This window comes from Melitaea cinxia, chromosome Z, assembly GCF_905220565.1.
Source record: "Melitaea cinxia chromosome Z, ilMelCinx1.1, whole genome shotgun sequence".
Taxonomy (NCBI): Eukaryota; Metazoa; Arthropoda; class Insecta; order Lepidoptera; family Nymphalidae; genus Melitaea; species Melitaea cinxia.
The window spans coordinates 12,071,685-12,095,238 of record NC_059424.1 but is presented as its reverse complement, the minus strand read 5'-3'; the positions used below and the strand labels follow the sequence as shown (position 1 = coordinate 12,095,238).

Here is a 23,554-nt window from a genome sequence, read left to right as displayed (position 1 = left end):
GCTTTAATACTTAGTAAAATAGCAACGAAATTCAAATATTTTGCCTCTAGTACTCTACATTCATACATCTATATTAATTTAAAACTGATATCAAAGCCTTAAAATCAAAAATCTATGACACTTTTTTTACTAATGCGTTAACTATTATAGTAGAAGATCGGAACTTAAGCCGATCTATCCTGAACTGATTTTTAATTATTTAAAAGAAAAAACAAAAAAATGTATATTTAATTGAAAGTGGTAGCCTGTTATTTACCTGGACGAAGTACTGGGTTACTAGGTATAAACAGGTATCTCGATGCTGGTTATCTTCTACATTTTATACGTTTTATACTATTAAGTCAGATTAAACTTTCCTTATTATTTTCATGTTGCAATTTTCAATTAAAAAATAAACACTTTTTTTTACAATAAAACAATATTACATAAATTATAAAGTATGTTTCATTCTATTATCAGGTCGGTGAAGATTGACTTAGGTTCGAATCTTAGACCATCACATATTATAATGTCTTGCTGACTTGATGTATTATTCTGTCAGTATTTCTGAAATAAACCTAGAAAAATTGTTACTACAATGGCATCAAATTGCAGTAAGTGTAATTTCAATAAGTTACTTGAAAGGAAAATTACAGCGCTTGTCGAAGATAAATTGGAGTGAAGAGAACTTAAATATTCCATTGAAATCGTAGTTGCTTCTATTTCAATACCACCGATCATAGGCTATGTAAATGTCTTCGTATTTTAAACGCCGTCATAAAGTTGGCGACCAGCCAAGTGCTTAATAAGAAACTATTTAATTGCGTCTGTTTAATACATAAGTTCTTGTGACCACTTTTTTAAAACCTTGAAAATAATTATTTTTTTACATCAAGGTCAGCAAATAAACGTAAGGCTGACCTCGTGGTATGCGATTTCCGTAGCCTAAAGACGCCTGTAACACCAAACGCATTGCAAGCGCGTTCCCAATCCCTCCAGGAGCTCTGGTGACCCTAATTATCACAGGAACACAACGCTGCTTGAAACCAGTATTATTTAGCTGTGATCTTCTGTAAGGTCAATCAATTCTCACCACCGTGCGTAGACTGGTAGAGAAGTTCGCCCTTGTCAACTTTCTTTGTAAATATGATTTTTATTTGTTTCTTTTTTAAGTGCAATAAAGAATATAATAAGGTCGAGTCTTCCCTAGTCGGGCTTCTCCAGTTCTTCTTCTTTTGATTCTGTTGTGCCCAACCTCAATTTATTATGTTGCAACTTCATCACTACTTCGTATTTTTTTAGTTTTAAAACTCTAGAGTGAAATAATATAATTAATTTATCGAGTTTAATTATTTTTACACAATTGTGTAACAATAATACAAATAAACAGACAAAAGGAAAACTAAAGCATGCTATGTACTGAAACTTTGTTTACTAATGTTTCAATTTTTTTTTTCTTCTTAGATCTTCTCTCTTGTAGTGAATTAGAGTGTGACGGAGTATTTAATAGTGGTAATAAATTAATCTTTCATTAATCTTTGTAGGCGTGTCAACGAAACACACAACGTCTAAGTTTATGAAGTGGCAATCAATTAATCAAATTGAATGGTATATTACGTTTCACTCAAATTTAAATGCGTAGTTTAACATATGACATGCATTTTACGAGTATATTTCGTTGTTAAGGTTTTTTTAAGTGCGAGCCAATGAATTTTAAATATGCATGCATTGAATATAATTATTTAAGCAAACTGAGCTTTCTATTTACAGAGTCGAATATTGGAGGATGCATCGTTGATGTGTAATTCGTGGTCACCAAGGCACAACGTAAGTTCTACCGCATGAAAAAAATGTAAAATAGAAAGTAATATATTATTTTCTTTTGGCCTTGCGATTGTCGCTTGCGAATATCTTTGGCCAAAGATAATTAAATACCTTTTATTTAATGTTTTTACTGTATGCGATGCGATTTTATTTGCACTTTCCAACATTTTTTATTTTAGATAAAATGCATGATTTTGATCAAATTTCTTTGTTTTAAAACTATTCATTAATATTTTGTATACTAGCTTCTGAAGTTCAATAACATTTAATAATAATGAAAGTTAGAGCAGATAGTTTAAAAAAAAAAACGGCCAAGTGCGAGTCGGACTCGCGCACGAAGGGTTTCTTGCCATTGAGGTTTGAGCTAAAATATTTAGACAAAATTTTTTGGTCTAAATATTTTTTATTTTAATTTCATTATTTATTATTATAGTAAATATACAATATAGTATTTTGTGAATATTTCAAGCGCATACCTTTGACCATTTATTGATATCGAGCAAAAATAGGCAAAATGTGGCATTTTTGTATGGAATCCCCCCTTAAATACTTATTTTATTTCAATTTTATTATTTATTATTAAAAATACAACTAAGTATTTTGTTAATATTTCAAGTGCCTTCCTGTTGCCTTTATTGATATCGAGCAAAACAGGGCAAAAAATCGCGTTTGTTGTATGGGAACCCCCTTAAATATTTATTATATTTTGTTTTTAGTATTTGTTGTTATAGCTGCAACATACATAATAATTTGTGGAAATTTCAACTGTCTAGCTATCGTGGTTCTTGAGGTACAGCCTGGTGTGACAGACAGACGGACAGACGGACGGACAGACAGATAGCGAAGTCTTAATAATAGGGTTCCCTATGGATACGGTACCATAAAAGCATAAATTTCTGTATGTTAATATATATATTTTTTAATATTTGTTTTTGTTCGCAAACGAAAAAAAAATGACTTCGATCACATCGACAAGTATTACAATGATCTACTCATATAAATACGCGTTATCAAAGATGTAAATGTGAAAAGAGAAATAAATAATCAAATATGAAGTAACATAATGTGCATAATTAAAAATTGACAATGTTTTTTAATTTATATCTTTGTTAGTTAGGGAATAACATTCCGTTACTTAATGCATACACAAACATGTTTTATATTTATGTACTTCATTCTTATTTAATATTCTAACCTATATCATTCAAAGTATAGGATTCCGTTAGGAATATTTTATGGGTTTCAAACCGTCTCGTCCGAGTGTAAAACAGCTAAGCAGTCATTATCTACGTTTAAATATTACTTATTGACCTGTTAAACGTAATGGCTTTACATATACGAACGTGTATTTATAATCCTATTCTTATATAATTTTATTTAGTTTCACGGTCTTTTAATTCAGTTTTAAAATGATACATTAATTTATTGCATTAACACATAAATATTAAATATGAAATATAAATTGAAAGATTTTGATACAAATTTAACTGAGGTAGGGCACAGCAGGAATTTCCTGCTCAAAATATGGAGCAGCCCGACTGGGGTAGTACCTCGACCTTACAGAAGATCACAGCAAAATAATACTGTTTTCAAGCAGTATTGTGTTCCTGTTGCTGAGTAAGGTGACCAGAGCTCTTGGGGGGGGGGGGGGGGGATTGGGTCGGCAACGCGCTTGCGATGCTTCTGGTGTTGCAGACGTCTATAAGCTACGGTAATCGCTTACCATCAGGTGAGCCGTACGCTTGTTTGCCGACCTAGTGACATAAAAAAAAAAAAAAAAAAAAAAAAAACAAATTTACAATTTATAAATAAAGAATCATTTTTTAAATTTGATATACAAAAATATATATTTGATTTTGTTTGCTCTAGAAAAAAGGAAAATGAAAGAAAGACACATAAATATAAAATAAGAAAAGTAAATTAACGGATTTGTTTTACAGTTTATATATCGAGAATTTTTTTTTATAGTTCGATATATTATTCATGCGTATTTGTTTCCTACACAAAAAGAAAAATGAAAGACATGCAATGACAACTTAATAGCTACTGTTTTTACAGTACCCTTCTAAATTTGTATATGATTTAAAATTAATTCAAATTATCAAGACCATTATCATTTTATATGTTCTTAATTCTAGAAAGTTTATTAGCGCATGCTCTCAACATAGGTAGGAGTACCCAATACACTTTTTTTTGTTATGTTCGTTTGTGCATTACTGTAATCAGGTGATCTAATTTTAATAATAAAATATTTTAAATTTAAAATAATGATTAAATTGTATTTATCAGCAAAGTGATCAGTTTTTAGTATTTTACAAATTATTTCTCTTTAATATTTTGATTTCTTTTTTTCAATCTTTTAATGTAGTTAATTTAACTGTATAACACTATCTTAAGTTCTTGTCATATGTATGTTATTTATGTGTGTTATTAGTGTATGTTACTCAAATTTAATGTATTTATCACCTATAATTAAAGTTACACTCAGACTCTACTGTTATTGTATATGTACTTGAAATTTAGGTGTATACTTTGTTGGTGTTCTATAAATAAATAAATAAATAAATACAGTTTCGCTGACGTTGAAATTCCAACTGATGTCTATACAATTTTTTTCATATATTTTATACAACGACGTAATTTAACGATACAGTCCCACTGATTAAGTTAAAGTAAGTGTGAAGTAAGTGTATGGCGCGACGTATGTTGGTTGCGTATTAATTAATAATAAAACAGGTATATTGGATTTGATAGGTTATCGTCGAAGAAATGACTATAATTAACTCCAATATAATCAAGGACGCATTTAATTTTTAATGTTGTGTACAAAATATTTGCTCACAATTTCTAATTCCTTTTTTATTGACCGACTTCTAAAAAAGCAGGAGGTTCTCAATTCGATTTTATTTTTTTTATTTTCTTTACCTCAGAACTTTTGACTGGGTTTATTGGTGGGACTTTGTTGATTTTTTAATCTAATAATGGAAATAATGGATATTTAGTTAACGACTTTTTCGCCGACCTAGGTTGTATTATTACGCATAGCTTTTCACTGGGTATACCGATTTTGATGATTCTTATTTTAATAGAAAACTAAAGCTTGTTTTGTAGTTTTGTTTAAATGTAATCAAGATCTGATTACTACTTTTTGACTAATCTTCGATAACACACATTTCCTTGACTATTTTTTCGTCTACTTAGGTAAGTTGTACAACTTGTCGATGTAATTAAAATCGTTTCTTTTCCTCGTTTGCGAGAAAACACAATTATTTTGTTTCTATATTGTTTTATTTATAATAGGCAACATTTAGGCTGAACTGAATGAGGGCTGATTTCGACAGTTGCGTAAAATATAATACTTTTACTTCTTCCAGTCCCAATAGATCTAGAATATGATAAAACAGCTGAGTTCAGAAAGGCGTACTATTGTTGTATAATTATTGTAAGTACAAATCAATCTTCGTTCTCTTGTACAAATCTCAAACACTAAGAAAAAAATTTGAACATAATAAGAACAACTTATATCCAGAAAATCCTTTCAATTAATACTTTGGTCAAAAAATAAATTTTTAGTTAGATTAAATTAATGAATACAAACTCAAAACAACTGTATTAAATTCAAGTATCATCAACTATAGGTGTAAAACAGTATGTAGGTACATGAGTCTACGTAATCGTACATAAAACAAAAGGATTTTTACTAACGATTGAAAATTTAACCAACATACATATAAGTAGTATAAATAGACACAGAATGAATAAATAGTATAAATAGAAAAATAGATCATGTTTTAGAGAGGTTATCGATACTAAACTTTTTTTTAATTTAAATTTATTTGCCATGAGTGTAAAATTATGTATAAAAATAGTGTAAAACAAATTTTTGTGATATGGATTTTTTATTTTGACTTTATTTGAGAATCTTAATCGAATGTAAACGACTTATTTTTATTGCTTTAGAAATGTTCGTATTAATACTTTAAATCTTTTAATTCCCTTCTCCTATATGGAGAAAGAGGACTTTGTCTAGCACTAGGAGGCTACAGGTTGCTTAAGTTCAAATATATTAATTATATAATAAATACAATAGAAACGTTACCTTATCTAACAGTCATACAGACTTATCAGTGTTTAAACATCAGTGTTTTAAAAATATAATATAAATTTGCGCTATTTTAAATCAATAATTAATCACAGAAACAATAAATAAAGATGTATGCTTACTATTTAATTTTTTTGATTATATACAAAATATTTATAGATTCCTTATTAGTGAAATTGAGGTACATAGTTCTTTAAAAGCTTTTTTGCCTTTGATTTTAATACTTACTAAGCACGAAGATCCGAGCGCACACACTAAAAATTTTTTAGAACTTAGAAGTCTCTAATTTATATGCACCAATAGTTGACAATCCATAAATTAATTTGACAGACGTTAACAAATTGAAGGGACAATATTTTAAAATTTATAAATACTCAAATCGCAATCGTTATACGTACAAAATTGAACATGTCAATAGACTTGAATGTCGAGTTGACATTTCGTTTGCGATCGATTGTTAAAAGTAATCGCCGTGAAAAAGTTAATTAATACTCAACTCGACAATATCGTGATATGTCAGACAGTACGTTTTTGGAACTGATTACAAAACCAACGAAAATACAATTGTACTAACTATTATTAATAAATTGTGTATTCGTAATTGGAAGCCTTTTTTATCTTTTCAATCCTTTTAATTTTACCGTGTTATATTGTTGTATATTAGTTTAACTACCCGGCCGTAATACTTTGTTTACAATTACCAATCTCAATTTCATTAAACTCTTAAAATAAAAAGTGTACGTCTGCTTATTATGAGACGTACATTTAAATGTTTCTTTATCTACATATATTTCGGTTTCAGATTATTTGGACCTAACATAGAGGTTAAATATTCATAGGATACAGATCAAAATATCTCTATTCTAATAAAAAAAATAACGATTGAAAACGAAATACTGGTTCATAATTCATGAATGTATAATGTATTCAGTATGTTTACTGAACAGATTTACATATGATAAACAAATAGACAGACAAACACGCCAAATAAATAACGTATTTTTGGGTTTAGTGGGTATTGGTTGTAAAATGCCCTAAAAAAATTCGAGAAACAATGTGTACATTGACGATATTATAAACATTTCAATTAAGCATTATAAAACATCACCTTGTGTCTCATATAAAGCGAGTAGAATCCATTAACTGCAACATTGGAAGACTATGAGGGTCTTAGCAGACCGGGATTATCCTACCTACACATTATAAATCGAAGTCACCCTACCGCGTTCGCCTGCCTATCTGTCTGCCCGTCTGAATGCTACCGAGAGGCCGATTTTCATACGATTTTACCAATACATGCCATGATTTAATTCACCATTTACAGATTGATAGAAATATCCGCTATGTGAGCTTTCGATATCTTTTTCAAAGTGAAAAAATAGTCATGTTGGTAATTAAACGGATACGATATTACGTAATAATAACATTGAACAATTATTTAAACGTAATAATTATTATTTATGTTAAATTTAAATTTCGATCCAATTTTTCGACACAGTGTCGCAACTGCCTTTGAGTTTCACTCCTAACTTTCGAAAAACAAAAATGTAAACGCTGTATGCTAGGCTGGTTCGCAAGTGTATTGTAAATATTTCGAGGATATTCGATTTTCACAAAGTTTTATTATTAGTTTTCAGTTTCATAATCGTGACGCGAAGGTTAGGTACATTAATTTTTCATAAAAGCCTTAATTATGATAAGATTTTAAGCTAAAGGGTATTTTTCATGATTTCGATTATTTTATTACAACAAAATAAGTGCTTAACATTATAGTTAAAATCGTCTATCGGCAAATAATCACATAAAATATTTTAATTCAATTAGAAGCACGCTTTGAATGCATTTACAAGCGTGTATCCCATAATAATCGTAAGTCCGTCTCCCGCTTTTAGTTCTCTATGACACTTGATACCACCATTACGCGGCAGAGATGTATCTGGGGATCAGAAGATGTCGCCAGTTAACCCTAAAATGAGAACGTTGATGAGTAATAATAGTAATGGATTATTTCAGTGCTTAAGGGATTGAGGGTATACCTTTGTTTCTAGTTTATGTGAACGCTGTTCGGGCTGAGTAACGCATTCTGAAGTCACTTTGTTAGGTACATTATGTGAGGTCGTTTAATGATAGAAACAATTGTTTATAAATGTTTACATAATATTTGATGGACACCGTTGAAAAAACACGTTGAGTTTTACTGTTTTTTTTTTTTATTAAATTTATTATTTAGGTTTTTTTATTGGTTTATATTTAATTAAAAGAATATTACAAATAGACAAACTTTTGATACATAATATTATGAAAATAATTTCAATTAAGTATTAACATTTAATTTAACACACAATTTCTTTATATTTGAAATTATGTTTCACGTGTCTACAATGTATGCTTGGATACATATGTACGAGTATATACTACATAGTATAAACTCAAGGTTACATTAATTTACTATCGATCCTACCTACTATTTAGCTGCGATAGCGTTACATGAGTACATGAGTACTACTGAGTACTTTGTAATGTTAGGACATCTGACACCTCAATCCTCCTGTGACCATGGTTGCTGTAAAGTATCCGAAATCGAGCATCTAAAGAACTTCGTAAACTGCGACAAAATCCGAAACAGTTGCATCATTATAATGAGTGAAATTAACGAAAACATAGAAAACAATAGATTACATAAGTATTTAGGTACGTAGAATCTATTTATAAGTAATTGATAAATAAATATCATTGAAGTTAATATTATAATGGTATTTATTATGAAATCATAAAGGGTTGATTTTTAAATAGTATTTTATCATTATTTTTTTTAATAAAAAAGGTATCTAATCTATCGCTTTATTAATAACGATTTACAAAGTTCATTTTTTTCTGGAAAGTAACAACAAAGAAAATAATAAAACTTACTTTTAGGTTAGCTTCTTTTTTCATTTTATATATAAAATTTTAGTGTCATGTTAGTTACAATACTCCTCCGAATCGGATTTTTTTGTGCATATCGGGTAGCTCTGAGAATCAATCAACGTCTATTTTTCATACCCCAAAGTTATAAGGGGGGGGGGGGGATATGGGGTCTAATAACATACATGGCAAAACAGCGTTTGCGGGGTTAGCTAGTAAAATTTAAAAAAAAATTATTAGTTGTCCCTCTCCTCTATTTCATAGAAAAGCCGGTCCGTCCGTTAATTAGGGTCCGTTTCCTTATAACAAATAAATAATTTCATTAAAGTCTTATGAAAAACTAAAACTTAAAATCGATTAAATAAACATAAGATATAAGATAAGAGAGAAAAAAAAGTAACGAAAAAAACAAATATTAATTGAATGTACTCACCCTGTGTTCTGATGATTCCGATCTTACTCCGAAAGCACTTCAAAGTAAATTATTTCATATTTCACACAGAGGCAGGGTCAATTTGTTTAGCAATTACAATTAGACGGGGGCTGGATGTGGAATCACTTCTGTAACTCGATGCTAATGACTCGTGAAGGGCGCAGGGACAAACTTTTGTTCCCACGGTCGATTGTTGCGTTTTTTGTTTCAGGATTAAGACGAGTGATGGGCTTTAATTCGTATTGAAGTTTAATTTTCCATTGAATAGGTAAATAGTTGAAGAATTTTCTAATTTGAATATGTATGTACTGTTGTAATTGCAGTAATTAGGTCTATACATATTTATACACTGTAGTATTTAAAAGTGAGTTTATATTGTTATTGAATCAATATAAGTAGGTAAACTCACTTAGGTACTATTTAAAAATCGCTTCACAATAAAAGCAAAGAGAAGGGGGATGAATAAAATAAAAGCAAAAAATTTAATAAGGGAAAGAAGCATGTGTAATTGATTTTTTCAATCCGAATCTTTGGATGGTAAATATTAATTTGTGCATAATATTTAAAAACGCATCGTTCCTTCTATTCCGAGAAATTATTATTCTACACTACTTTGTCATAGTTTTCATCTGTTTTAACTATAGGCTTTTAATAGTTAAATATTAAAATGATAAAATAGAAATGGATATTTAAAACTATATCTCTGTTCAAACTTGAGAGCACAATGTCAAATATTTCATTATTTGTTTTACCTATAACTAATTAAGATTACATGTGTTATATGCAGTACGAGTATAAGAGCATCTGTCTGTCTGGCTGATTCAAAATAAATTAAAACCAGGCATTGATAACAAAAATGGTCTTGTTTTATTTATTTAAAGTTTGGATTATAAAAGATCGATAATAAATATTTTTAATTAAGTTCTTACCGTAAATAATTAAATTTCACCCGGTAGATGATACACTGATACATAAAATCTAACCACGTTTTACATACACAAACAACTTCTATTAAACTTGAGGTATTGACTGTTGAAAAAAGAGACAAGTTACTCTAACTCAACAATTCAGTTGCAAGTCTCGTCTTTAGAAGGGGCTCAAAAATAAAAACAGCTAACATGTGTACCACCGGTAAATCGAAAAGAGAAACTATCACTTTAAAAGTGGTCCCTGGTTCTATAAAGTGCCTATTTGAAAGTCGGTTCGCGCGCCAGACATCTGTCTGAAAACCGAGGAAAAGGCGTGGAACCAAGTAACGAGTTACCAAGGAATACGAGGTCAGAGTCACTCATAAATAATTTAAAGTAATCCGGGAAAAACCCCTATCCGCGGGACGTCAGTTGAGCCGCCATGACTATTTGATGTAGCCAACGCATTGCGTCTCACGAATTAGTGTTGCCCTTTTGAACTACCAGCATTAGTGATGCTTAATTATTTTGTTTAATTTCAATTCTTTTCCTTTAGATTGTTATTTTACTGTACTAACGATAAATTGTAGAATCAAATAATTTGCATGTTATGATTATAATTATGCATGGTCTTGTTAATGTATAAGATTCGTACTTTTTTATTATGGTCTTATTTTTAACTTTGGAATCATAGTCTATAACAGAGTAAGTGTAAAACATCAGTATATAATATTATATAAAAAACAATGTAAATTATATATATATATATATATATATATATATTAATTAATAATATATTACTAAAACAAAGCTTTTGTTAGATAGTGCAATGATTATAAAATAGAGAATGAATATTTACGCAATATGTATCAAATTCAATTTCTGGAGTTGTAAATATTGAACTTAAGAAAGTTTTGGTGAAATACCAAACGTATTTGAATTTGACAAATGACTAATGATGTATATTTATCAGGGTGATCTGTTCGGCGGGCTCAATGATGGTTTGCTGAGCAGAGCGGAAGCCCTGGCAGCCGTCGACATCGGCAAACATCAGTCGGGTCCTCAGCCTGGGCCTCCACTACCACAACTCAAACATGACATGGTCTACCATCATGGCGTTGGAGGCCCCCCTCCACACAATGCCAGACCACATCAGGTACTATCGTTTTCTTTATTTAAGACAACAGTAAATGTGATTGTCTATTGTAGTATGACTACAGTTGCGCGCGGGCGCTTGTTATCGTTGGACGTGCGCGTCGATCGATCTCGAACCGGTTTCTAGTCGCTTAGTGCAAACGTGTTTATGATTCATCGACTAGCAATGTGTGTTGATAATGGATAATAGTGAACGCGAACAAATAAATACGAATGAAGATGAGAATAATTACGTAGAAGGGTGTTGTGAGAATACGAGTAATAGTGAGAATATTAGATGTGATGAGAATATGAGATGTAGTGAGAATATGGAGTGCACAGAACAGTTACCTGGAAATAGTACAAACAGTGGAACAATGAAATCTAACAAAAGAAATAGGCAGATAGATCAAGAAGAGATGTGGATGACAGTAACCAGACGAGGTAAACGTTTTGCCAGGACGAGTAATATACACGATAATATACGGATACCTGAAGATAAAATTGAAATAAGTTTAACGTCGACAAACAAATTACCTAAACAGTTTGGGTTGGCAAAATTATTAAAAACGGAAAATATCCAAGATATTACAAGTATCAAGTATATTAATGCATACAAAGTTCTTATCCAGTGTAATAATGAAATCAGTGCAGATAAAATTATTGAGTCTGAAACATTAAAAGAAAAAGGGTTTAGGTGCCAAAAAACGTTGGAGATAAGACAAACTTATGGTGTAATCAAGGATATCGATATAGAATGTACAGAGGAAGAAATACTTGAAAGTTTGAGCTGTGAGTTTGAAGTTATAGGAGTTAAAAGACTGAAACGTCGAAATACCATTAATGGAAATTGGGAACTTGGAGAGGCAATTAGAGTAAGTTTTAAAGGGTCTTCACTACCCTCCTATGTTAATATATTTGATACCAGAGCTACTGTTAGGCCTTACTTATACCCTGTAACACAGTGTTCACGATGCTGGAGATTTGGCCACATAGCTAAGATGTGTGCATCAGTAAAAGAAGTTTGTCCGAAATGTTGTAAGGCCCACCCTAATTGTGATACCACAGTTTTTAAATGTAATAACTGTTCTGGAAAACATATGTCGTTGTCACGTACGTGCCCCGTATATATTAAAGAAAGAAGAGTAAGAGAACTTATGGCAGAATTCAACTGCTCATATAAAAGAGCTTTGACTCTCTACGTTCCGCCAGAACAGGATACTTATCACAGACAACCTGAATTTTCAAGTGAAAAAGAAAATGATGGAGAAGAAAGAGATCATCCCGAAGAAGAAGGAAATGACAGTGAACACTTAAATGAAGAAAGAGATATAACTACGACAACTGTCCTCACGCCAGCCAGAGACACATACTCTAATATATTGCAGAGACCTGGAACAAGTAACTATCAATCGCAAAAGAAAAAACTACCCAAAGAGAAATCAAAGATTAAAAAAACAAAAGATACTCACATTACACATTCGGAAGAATTTATTTGTAGCGATGAAGGTACAACGAGTTCTTCAGAAGAAATAGAAACGAGAAAGAAGAGTAAAAAGAGAGCAAAAGTAGGAAGTTGGAAAATGATTTTCACGCAAGTCAAAAAAAAGATCTGCGATAGTAATACTAGCATTGAAAATAAAATAAAAGATTGCTCAAAAATAATCTTTGACTGGATATCATCCTTAGTGCTTCAATACTTAATGAGATTGCCTTTTTTTGCTCATATTAAACAATGGACAACAGTAACAGACACAAACATCTAACGGTAAATATTCTGCAATGGAATGCACAGAGCCTACGTCCGAAAATTACAGAATTCGAATCTTTATTAAACCAGGAAAAGGTACACATCGCTATTATTAGTGAAACATGGTTTGACCCAGAGAGCTTATTTAGACTTCATGGGTATAACACGTTTAGGGCAGACAGAGATGATGGGTATGGAGGCACAGCCATTTTGACCCACCAGTCTATCAAGGCAATACCATGCAGAATTAATATTTCAAATTCACAAATTCAAATTATCCATATAAAGCTTCAAAACTGTAATCATCTTGAAAATATAATTTCAATTTATTGTCCTTCTACTGTACATACATCCGGAAGTGATTGGGATGAAATATTTTCAATTTCACTACAAAAGACTCTCATAGCAGGCGATTTAAATGGGCATCACTCAAACTGGTCGTCTAAAACAGACATGAGGGGTAACCATATTTTGGATTCCATCATGGACAACAATCTATTTACTCTAAATGACAATTCACATACACGTATAAAGATGGTAAACGGAGTAATACAAAAAACTTCTCCAGATTTATCTATAGTAACAACAGATTTGGCCTTAAAAATGAAATGGGAGGTGATGAACGAGAACCTCGGAAGTGATCATTTGATTATTAAGATGACACTAAATACCAATTATCGACAGACTACAATATGTAATAATAAAAGAAATTATAAGAAAGCTAATTGGGAAGCCTATACTCAGAAGTTAGAACTGCAATTGGCAAATTTGGAGTTACCTGTGGATCATCAATCTGCTTATAATATGTTTATAAACACCTTAAACGGAGCAGCTGATGAGTATATACCAAGAATTAGAGTATGCGAAAACCCCATTCAATCGAAGAAGTTTACACCAAAGCCGTATTGGAATCAAAATTTATCTCATGCTGTTGCTCAAAGACGCCTTGCGTTAGCTATATTTAGGCGCAATCCGACCCCTTATAATCTTGAAATGTTACAGAAGAAAGTGAGAGAAGCACAGAAATTAATACGTCAAAGCAAGCATAAATCCTTCCAAGAGTTTTGCAATAGTATAGATAGTGTAACTTCTTCGAGTGAGATGTGGAAACGCATGAAATGGACCAAAGGATACAAAGTATCTACGACTAGTATTGATCATGGTAAAGCCGAAAAATTGTTAAGATCTCTGGCTCCAGATTATGTAACACCATTCACTCCCATATTTAGCTCTAATAATAGACAGTTATCTAACCCGATTTCGGTACAGGAAGTAGTTAATTCGATAAAAAAATCAGATACAGCCCCTGGTCCAGACGGTATATCATATTCTATGATAAAACACCTTCCGTATATTGGTATAACTTTGCTGTCTTCTATGTACAACAGATTTTTGCAATCCAGTTTCGTACCAGAACAATGGAGAAACGTAAAAATTATTCCTATACCGAAACCGGGAACTGATCCTACTTTTGATACAAGTGTAAGACCTATTGCACTAATATCTTGTCTTTGTAAAATATTTCATACGATTATAAGTCGTAGGCTTGAATGGTTGCTAGAAAAAAATAACTATTTATCATCTGACACTACGGGCTTCAGAAGATGTAAATCATGCTATGATGGTCTTTCTAAATTAGTAACACGCATTCAAATAGGGTTTTCTAAAGGTTTGCCTACTATTGGCTGTTTTATAGACATCGAGAGTGCCTACAATAATATTAATCTGACGTCTCTTCTAAGTAGTTTGGATAACCTCGGAGCAGGATCTGTTATATGTAATTATTTATGGCAATATTTACATCGGAGACATCTGTCTATCCATCTACAAGATAACAGTTTCATTTGTCGAACTACTGGTATAGGTATTGCTCAGGGAGACCCTTTGTCCCCTTTACTGTTTAATGTAGCTACAATTGGGATATGTAAAAATATTAATAATGTTTACATGTTACAATACGCGGATGACTTCATTTTATATAGTAGCCAGGAGAGATTGTCAGACTCTGAAGCCCGTATACAGAGTTCTCTAAATAAATTTCAATGTATGATGACAGAGTTAGGTTTAAGTGTATCTCATAATAAAACCAAAGTTTGCCTATTTAGCAGAGGTAGAAGAAGAAACAGGCTTCATCTGTCTGTTAATAACTACATGATAGAGCAAGTTCATTATGTCAAATACCTCGGCATGTGGCTGGATAGCTCTCTAACATGGGGGAAGCATATAAACGAGACCCGGGAGAGGGTTTGTCGGTTTTTAAATATTTTTAAAGTTCTAGCTGGTGCTGAATGGGGTGTTCACCCCAAACATCTTCGTAGGCTTTACATATCGATAGTTCGCAGTAGGATTGATTATGGTTGTTTTTTATATGGAAATAGTAGGACTAGTCACCTTGTTAAGCTAGAAAGAATACAAAACCAGGCAATGAGAATCATAGGAGGTTTTATCAAAAGCACCCCAATCCATGCGATGGAAAGTGAGCTGTGCTTACAGCCACTATGTATTCGGAGAACTTTTCTAACAGGTAAATTTTATTTAAGATCAAGAGCAATTCAAAACAATATCCTTACAGACATCTTAGAAGAGCTATCCAACCTTTGCCAGAATTTGTATTGGAGAAATAAAAAATTACCATTGCTTATACTTATCCATAGAACATATAGGGAGTCACTTATACACTCTAGTCCCATAATAGATATTTTCTCTTTAGACACATGGATAAGCAGTATTGATCTAAGTCAAACTATAAGTGCTAATATTGACGGAGTTAGTAAGGCAAAAAGATTGATTAATGTATCCGATCTCAAATCTAGTTGCATTAGAATGATAAACAAAAAGTTTAACCGTCATTATAAATTGTTTACTGATGGTTCTAAGGATGGTTTAAATATAGGAGCTTCTTTCTTTGATCCCCAGCTTGATGTTAAAGCTAAGTTTAAAATCAATGCCAACATCTCGATCATGAACTGTGAACTCGTAGCGATCTCCGAAGCCCTATCATACATAATGCACATAGATCAGGAAAACTTTGTGATTTTTTCGGATTCTAAAAGTAGTATTCAACATCTGGCTCGGATACCCTCGAGTCTTCGAGGGATACCGATAGCCGTAGTCATTATAGATACTATCTGCAAAATCCGTGCATTAAATAAAAATGTTGTGATCCAGTGGATACCCTCTCATGTTGGCATCATGGGTAACGAAGAGGCTGACTTATTAGCCCGACAAGCAGCTTACGAAGGGATTGAATATGCATGTTTGCCGTTACACTCAGATTGGCTTAATAGCTTAAAAACACTCTGTAGATCCAAATGGCGCGAGTACTTTGATGAGCGTTCGCGATTGAAAGGTATTTGGTATAAAACAGTACAGTCTGAGCCACTTCGTTACCCATGGTTCGAGGAGAATAAGATGGACAGAAAGCATATAGTGGCTATGTTGAGAATGCGTACTGGTCACATTCCATCCAACAAGTTCATACATTTAATGGGAAAAACTGATTCTCCAAATTGTCCAGTTTGTGATGTCATTGACGATGTTTATCATGTGTTGATGGAATGTGACCGGAACGTGTCGGAGAGACAAGTGCTAGGCTGGGGATCGGATGTAGGAGCTTGCAACAGCGCCTTGGCCTCTCCCTTTTCGGAGGATGCTATGGTGCTGTGCAGGATGTTATTTGCTATATATCAAAGATAATAATTAGGGTTAGATCAATCATATTGTAAGTGTCAAAAGTTAGGATATGCAGGGGACCAAGAACAAATCACACATAACTGTGGCTTTGTTCTTGGTCCGTGGCCTATTATTATTATTATTTTTTAACTAAGTATAATGTTACTTATTGTTATATGGCTATGTTTTTGTTGTTGTCATTTTGTATAATTTATGTTACGGGGGTGACATAATCACTAAGTGATTAAACTCCCATTAAATAAAAGATTAAAAAAAAAAAAAAAAATTGTAGTATGACTACCAGGCTACCCGCGTGTCCAAAAATAAAAACAAAATGCAATACTTATTTTTGATTTGGAATTAGTTACTTGCAAAACAAGTAATTGCCAATTTCTAACTTCTATTATAAGTACTATTTTGATAATAACATAGTTTTTTCAAAACATAAAAATACTAGATATAAATTTTAAGTATCACTCGGTGTTCAGATAGTTTTGCTCAATAAATTTAAAATTCATACATCGGTATTGACAAGGGGAAAAGGTCTATTCCAATCATTTGAATCGAATTCGTAGACGATAAAACTAAATCGCACTCGTAAAATTGTTGCTAAATTGGTACTCTCCGCGCCTCTTTTGGCATAAATAATAATAATAAAAGTAAATGCATCTCTCTATGTCCTATACACCTTGGAAAATCTTTTAGTCTTCATATGTCAGTAACCGGGCGAGGGTTATATCCTCTGGGAGTACACTACGTAGGGTAGCGCAGGGGCTGTAATGTGTAAGAAATATACCCGCTCCGCTATAAAAATGAGGTAATTTTATGCACTGTTCGATATTATGTTGTCGATTGTGTTCTTACCCCTAGATTTTTCATCTACTCATATGTTAGGGCGATAATAATTGTTGCAGGAAATTGCTACCAACAAAAATTTTGCTCTGTTCAAATTACATTTGCTTGATACATTATGTCGCTTGCATAACAGATATCGTAACACATTGAACATCTTTCTCTTTGACAGGAGAGGAGCTTTTTGTCCAGCGATCGTTTATTATAGTTGTGTTATATACTTTTTCCAGTTTTATAAGTGAAATAGTGTTTAAAATCACATACTTAAAACGCTAACGTAAAAAGTTATCTATTATACGACTATAGTGTAAACGAAACACATCATACTTTAAAATGTACTCCCTTCAAACTTTTTGCCTAAACCAATTTCATAAAAATTTGAAACGTTCAAAAGTTCAAAAATTCAAAAATTAGCAATATGAAAGATTACAAGTAAGAAACAAAAAAAATATAAAATAATTTGTTTAGGGAAACAACTCACCGCATGTTTGTTGCTAACAAATGTTAAATATTAATACGTTGTTGTTATATACAAAAGTTCGATCCACCCACGGTTGCTAGCAAACAAACGATAGGTAAAACTTAAACATAAACTGTAAACTACTTGAAGGGGACAACAGAAAAAAAATGTTTACTTATGGGAATACAGGACATATGAAAGTTTTTACTGTTACAAGCAATTGTCACTGCGGCCGCTGGGGACCGGACTCGTAGTTGAAAGTAATGTTCAAAACTCGTATTTAATACGTCACGGTAATAGAAAGTGATTGCAAAACAAAGTACATTATAAAAGCTTCATTTGAAAATTTTACTTAAAATAAAATAAAAATATTACTATATTATAATCTCTATTGTTAATTATTAAAGTATTTCTAATATAGACAACACAAACTGGATAGTCGGTCAAAACACATAATCACAGAGCATAATACTCATAGTAATCATAGCTCACACTAGGCTTTTTGGTCATCATAATCATTGGTTGGATTTTGGTCATTATTAAAGTTTTAGAAGTAAACCTTTTAGGCTTACAGGGACGAAAACATTGATCTTGCTACAAATGACTCGATATATTTATAATTATAACTTATAGTACATATTATAATTGTCAAAATACGTCATTGCCATCGTATTTAATATTTTTTTTAAATACACCAATTCATACAAACGCACAACACATTGCACTTTTGAGTACATTTAGAATAGGGTATAATTATTTTAAAAGGGCGTACGTGTAGAGCCACGAATACAGTGACCTAACTTTTGTTTCTATGTACATTATATAGATACTTCTTCATTTAATATTCTTTATGAAATCACATACATATAAGTTTCTAGCACTAGGCATACATAACGTGAAATTAAAATTTTTCGTTCTAAATATAAAATGATTACATCAATTAATATAAATATCGACTATAAAATCAAACAAATATTAAATAAAAGAAATCGACAGTTCTATACAATTTATTTAAATATATTGGACTATTATTGATACTAAATAATTAATATTTTTTGTTACTATAACTCAAATACTATGCCTCCTGTTTTTATGGCCCCTTACATCGCACCCCTTGTATTTTCGGCCACTTGTTCAAATCATAACTGTGCGATACAAATCATTATTAACACAGTATAATTTATTTAATATCCACTTGCACGAGTATTGTAAATGGTTAAAGTAACGGACTATTGAAATAGCATGAAAATCGATTCCAGAGTGGAAATAATCGTTTATGTTAATGCGAGGTAAATTCGAACTGCGACTTTATTTTCTTTCGTCCATAAGACAATTTGCAGTATTAATATGACTCGCAAGTATCACTAAATGCCACACAGGAATTATGTAAATTAACTTAAATGCGTATTGACATTTTTCTAATGCTTTGATTGTTGAGGCTATGTCGTAATGACTCCTATTTGAATACGAAACGAAGGCATTTGTCGATTTAACTTTAATCCTTATGTGCGTTTTGTTTTCCGGGTATTTATAACGTGCTTATAAAATATTATAAAAGTGTATAAAGTACACGAAAAATTGGAACGTTACGTTAACGTACTCACGGTTTAATTATTGTAGTATATTATTGAATTCAAAAAAACATATACACCAAGAAAGGGTTGTTTGATGTAATAACGTAATAAGGAAAATTAAAAATATTTATTTATTGAAATATTCCTTACTTTAAAGTAGTAAGATATTGCAGGTTTAACGCTAATACATTGTCAATCACATTAGGGTATGCAAGAAAATACGATTGTAGTTTTACAATGAAATAAAAAATAATATACCATATCATTAACATAATGCATGACAAATACATTAAAATATATGTTTGAATACATATATAATATATAAAAATGTAAAATATATAAGAAGACGAAAACCACGTAAAATGCGAGAAATACTAGAACAAAGAAAATACCTAACAGAAAGGCAAAATTGGCACACTTTCGCATTTATGTATGTATATTATTTTTAACTCAACTAACTAAAATGAGATCTTATAGGCTTATAAAATTTTAGTCGATCGAGATGAAGATTGGGGATGATTTAAATATTAGATTAAATAGATCTAATTTTTAGATATATCAACAGACGACAATTTCAAAAAAAGAACGCTGTGAGCCGTGTAGCATGTAACATTACGTGATACACGCGTACTTATACCGGATAATTGTGATCTACCGGTCCCCCGAGAGCTCGTGCCAAGATCCACTGCACCTACTGCGCCACCCCTAAGAAGCGCCATGGAAAAATTGTTAGCGAAAGACTTACGGCCTTTTCTTACACTGAGATAAATTGCCTCGTGAAGATCGTCCGTTGTTGCAGTTCTTGTCTACTTGATTCAATTTACCGAAAACATTGTTTGTGGTTTCTTATTTTCTAAAACAAAAGTACATAACATACTTTTATATAAATAAAATAGTCTTCAACATTCGATATTCATTTAAAGTAGCCATTTAATTTTTTAAATACAGACCTTTGTTGTATCGTTTAAACTAAAATGCATATGAATACATATGTTTGGACGTCTTCTAAACACTGCAAACATTCATTTTCGTTACAAAGCCGGTCAACGACATAAGCATATTGGTAAAACACTTGCAACCAATCAACGTCACAACGGATTCACCCTCGTATGAAAAAACAAGTGTTTGCACTCATAAAGAATGAGTGCAAATCTGCACAAAGATGATTGTTTATGTTTCCATATCGTCCCCGAGTAAGGCTATTGTTGCCGCCCCCTCTTTGTTTACAATAAAACGTACAATTTAACATGAATGCAGAAGTTAATTCGGCGAATGACAATAAAGATCACGCCACCCCATATCTGTAGTAATCCTCTTAATACGAGAATATTTGACAGTATGATAAAAACGAATTACAAAAGCCTTTTTTTCCACAGATGGGCCACCATGGCATGGAAGGCCTGGACATGCTTGACCCGCTTACGTCGTCATCCATGACTACATTAGCACCTATGGGTGAATCAGCGCCACCGCACCACCAGTTACATGGCTATGGGGCAATGAATCATGTTATGAACCACCACCACCATGCCGGAGGTTTAGCTCACGCTCCACCAGCTCACCTCGGTCATCCAGCTGCTGCTCTTCATCCTGATACAGATACAGACCCTAGAGAATTAGAAGCCTTCGCAGAGAGGTTTAAACAACGAAGAATAAAGCTTGGCGTTACTCAAGCAGATGTTGGTAAAGCTTTAGCTAATTTAAAACTACCAGGAGTTGGAGCTCTTTCTCAAAGTACTATCTGTAGATTTGAGAGCTTGACTTTGAGTCACAATAATATGATTGCTTTAAAACCTATATTACAAGCGTGGCTTGAGGAAGCCGAAGCTCAAGCAAAAAATAAAAGACGAGATCCAGATGCACCAAGTGTGCTCCCAGCGGGTGAAAAAAAGCGAAAGAGAACGTCTATAGCAGCGCCAGAAAAAAGAAGCCTTGAAGCCTATTTTGCAGTTCAGCCGCGACCCTCTGGTGAAAAGATAGCAGCAATTGCGGAAAAATTAGATTTAAAAAAGAATGTTGTCCGAGTTTGGTTTTGTAATCAGAGGCAAAAACAAAAGCGCATGAAATTTGCTGCGCAACACTGACCGGCGGGAGGCGGCGCGGCTCTGCTGTATCCAGGAGCTGGGTACGGGTACTGAGCCGCTGGCCGCACGGACATGGCCTTGGTCTAGGGCAAACGGCTACTCCAGTGACAAAGGCGGTCCACCGCGTACTTACATTCTTTCTCGTGAGCAATAATAAAGATCTCATTTATAACGCATTCACATTTTTGCATTTTACTTTTATTTGAAAATGTAATGCAACGTAGTGGAGTTACAAGTAACTCGTCTGATTTTCATTTCGTGAGAATTTACTTTTATATGTATATTTTTCGAGACACAGGGTATATAATTGATTATATACATATCATTAAAATTAATACAAGTCGCTTTATCATACAAAGTTAGGTTCAAACGCGCCGGTGTTTTGATGTTTTTTTGAACATCAAATTGTACATGAAAATGAAAATCAGGATTTTTAAGAAAATGTGCCTTGCAAATAATCAATATTCTGTGTTTAATGTTAGTAACTTCATCGCTGTGTTGCGAATTCGAATCAGACGTATTGGATTAGATGTCTGTCGAAAAACCATACATCGAAAACATATGATAAAAATTAATAATTATTGTATCAAGGACTGTTATAAGATTAGATGAGAAGGGTACGTCAAATCAGATTTGTAAATTGTAGTCTTAATTTAACATTTATTTTAAATAAGATTAGTACCTAACTCCTAATCTACATACAGTCTTTTAAACGAAATTTGTTTATTTGTTTTGTTGTATTTCCTTTTTTTGTATTATTAAAATTTGTACAAAGTAATGTTAAGAGTGCCCTTTTACAAGTGATGAATGTAAATAGAATATTTATTTGTTGTTATTTTGCAGAATTTAATTATTTATTTATTTATTTTCGATTTTTATTCTAAACTTTCACACAAAATGGCACAATTCTTAGAGTAAGCGGTTATTAGAGACATTTAGCCAAAATAGATTTATATTTCATTGTAAATAAGTCACGTTTCGATTTATATTTAGAAGTTAGTAAAACAGAGTTACTAAATCGAAAGGAATTAGTACAACGCTGATGAATCTAATCTTAATAATAACTAGTTGATACCAATAGTACTTACACACAATCCCTTTATAAGTTAACAAAATTACCAGACACTTAAGTTGCGTATCAACATAAATTTTTAATCAAATATTTTCTTCATATATCACAAATAAGAGTCTATTTTTTCGATAATTTCAATCCGCACCGAATACCTAGTAATCGTAGTAACACAAATAAAACCACAAAGCTTAAGAATAAAATAAAAAGTTTGCTAAGTATAAATAATATTTTTAAATAAAACTGTAAATATAGTTATAGTATTAAAATAAAAGAACGTGCAATCTAGTATTCGGTAATTATAATTAATTAATTAAAACTTAAATTTGCTCATAGGAATTTATTTAGTTTTACACTTACTGTAGTTTTTGAGAGCTTTAGTCTGGCTGATTCTAGTCATGAGCTTTTTACAGTGTTTTTGTATTTGTTTTTAAAGAGTTAATAATTATGTCTCTATTATATGAAATAAAAATCGTTATAATAAAAATAGTTTAATAATTTCAAATTGAAGCAATATTTTAATCTTTAAATGCATATGAATCCTCAAGCCTTTTCTGGACATTGAAAGCAATATTATGTGTAATGTTAGCGTTAAAATTCCGAAAATCAGGCTTGACAAAACTGGGTCACCCACTTGTACTTTATTTGAAAATTGTTTTATAATTGATGCCATAATGAAGCTTATTACTTAATAAAGAAAAACAATCGATATTTTACAAATATTATACGTTTTGAATATCATTCCTATACCTTAGCGTCGACATAACCATGGAGATATGCTAATCGACGTACTTCATTCACGAATAAAA

At 31.9% G+C, this 23,554-nt stretch overlaps 1 protein-coding gene across 3 annotated transcripts in view; it reads left to right on the top strand.

The window, feature by feature from the left end:
* Positions 1-21,676, top strand: part of LOC123668939 (inhibitory POU protein) — a 55,948-nt gene extending 34,272 nt beyond the window's left edge. Inside the window, exons 2-4 of one of the 3 annotated variants that reach the window (XM_045602631.1) lie at positions 1,750-1,806; positions 11,124-11,306; positions 20,969-21,676. In XM_045602631.1, the coding sequence (XP_045458587.1) occupies positions 1,750-1,806; positions 11,124-11,306; positions 20,969-21,676 (948 nt within the window). Of the gene's footprint in view, positions 1-1,749; positions 1,807-11,123; positions 11,307-20,953 lie in introns of all 3 variants that reach the window. The other 2 variants (XM_045602630.1, XM_045602632.1) reach the window with 2 other exon arrangements.
* The last annotated feature ends 1,878 nt before the right edge of the window (positions 21,677-23,554 follow it).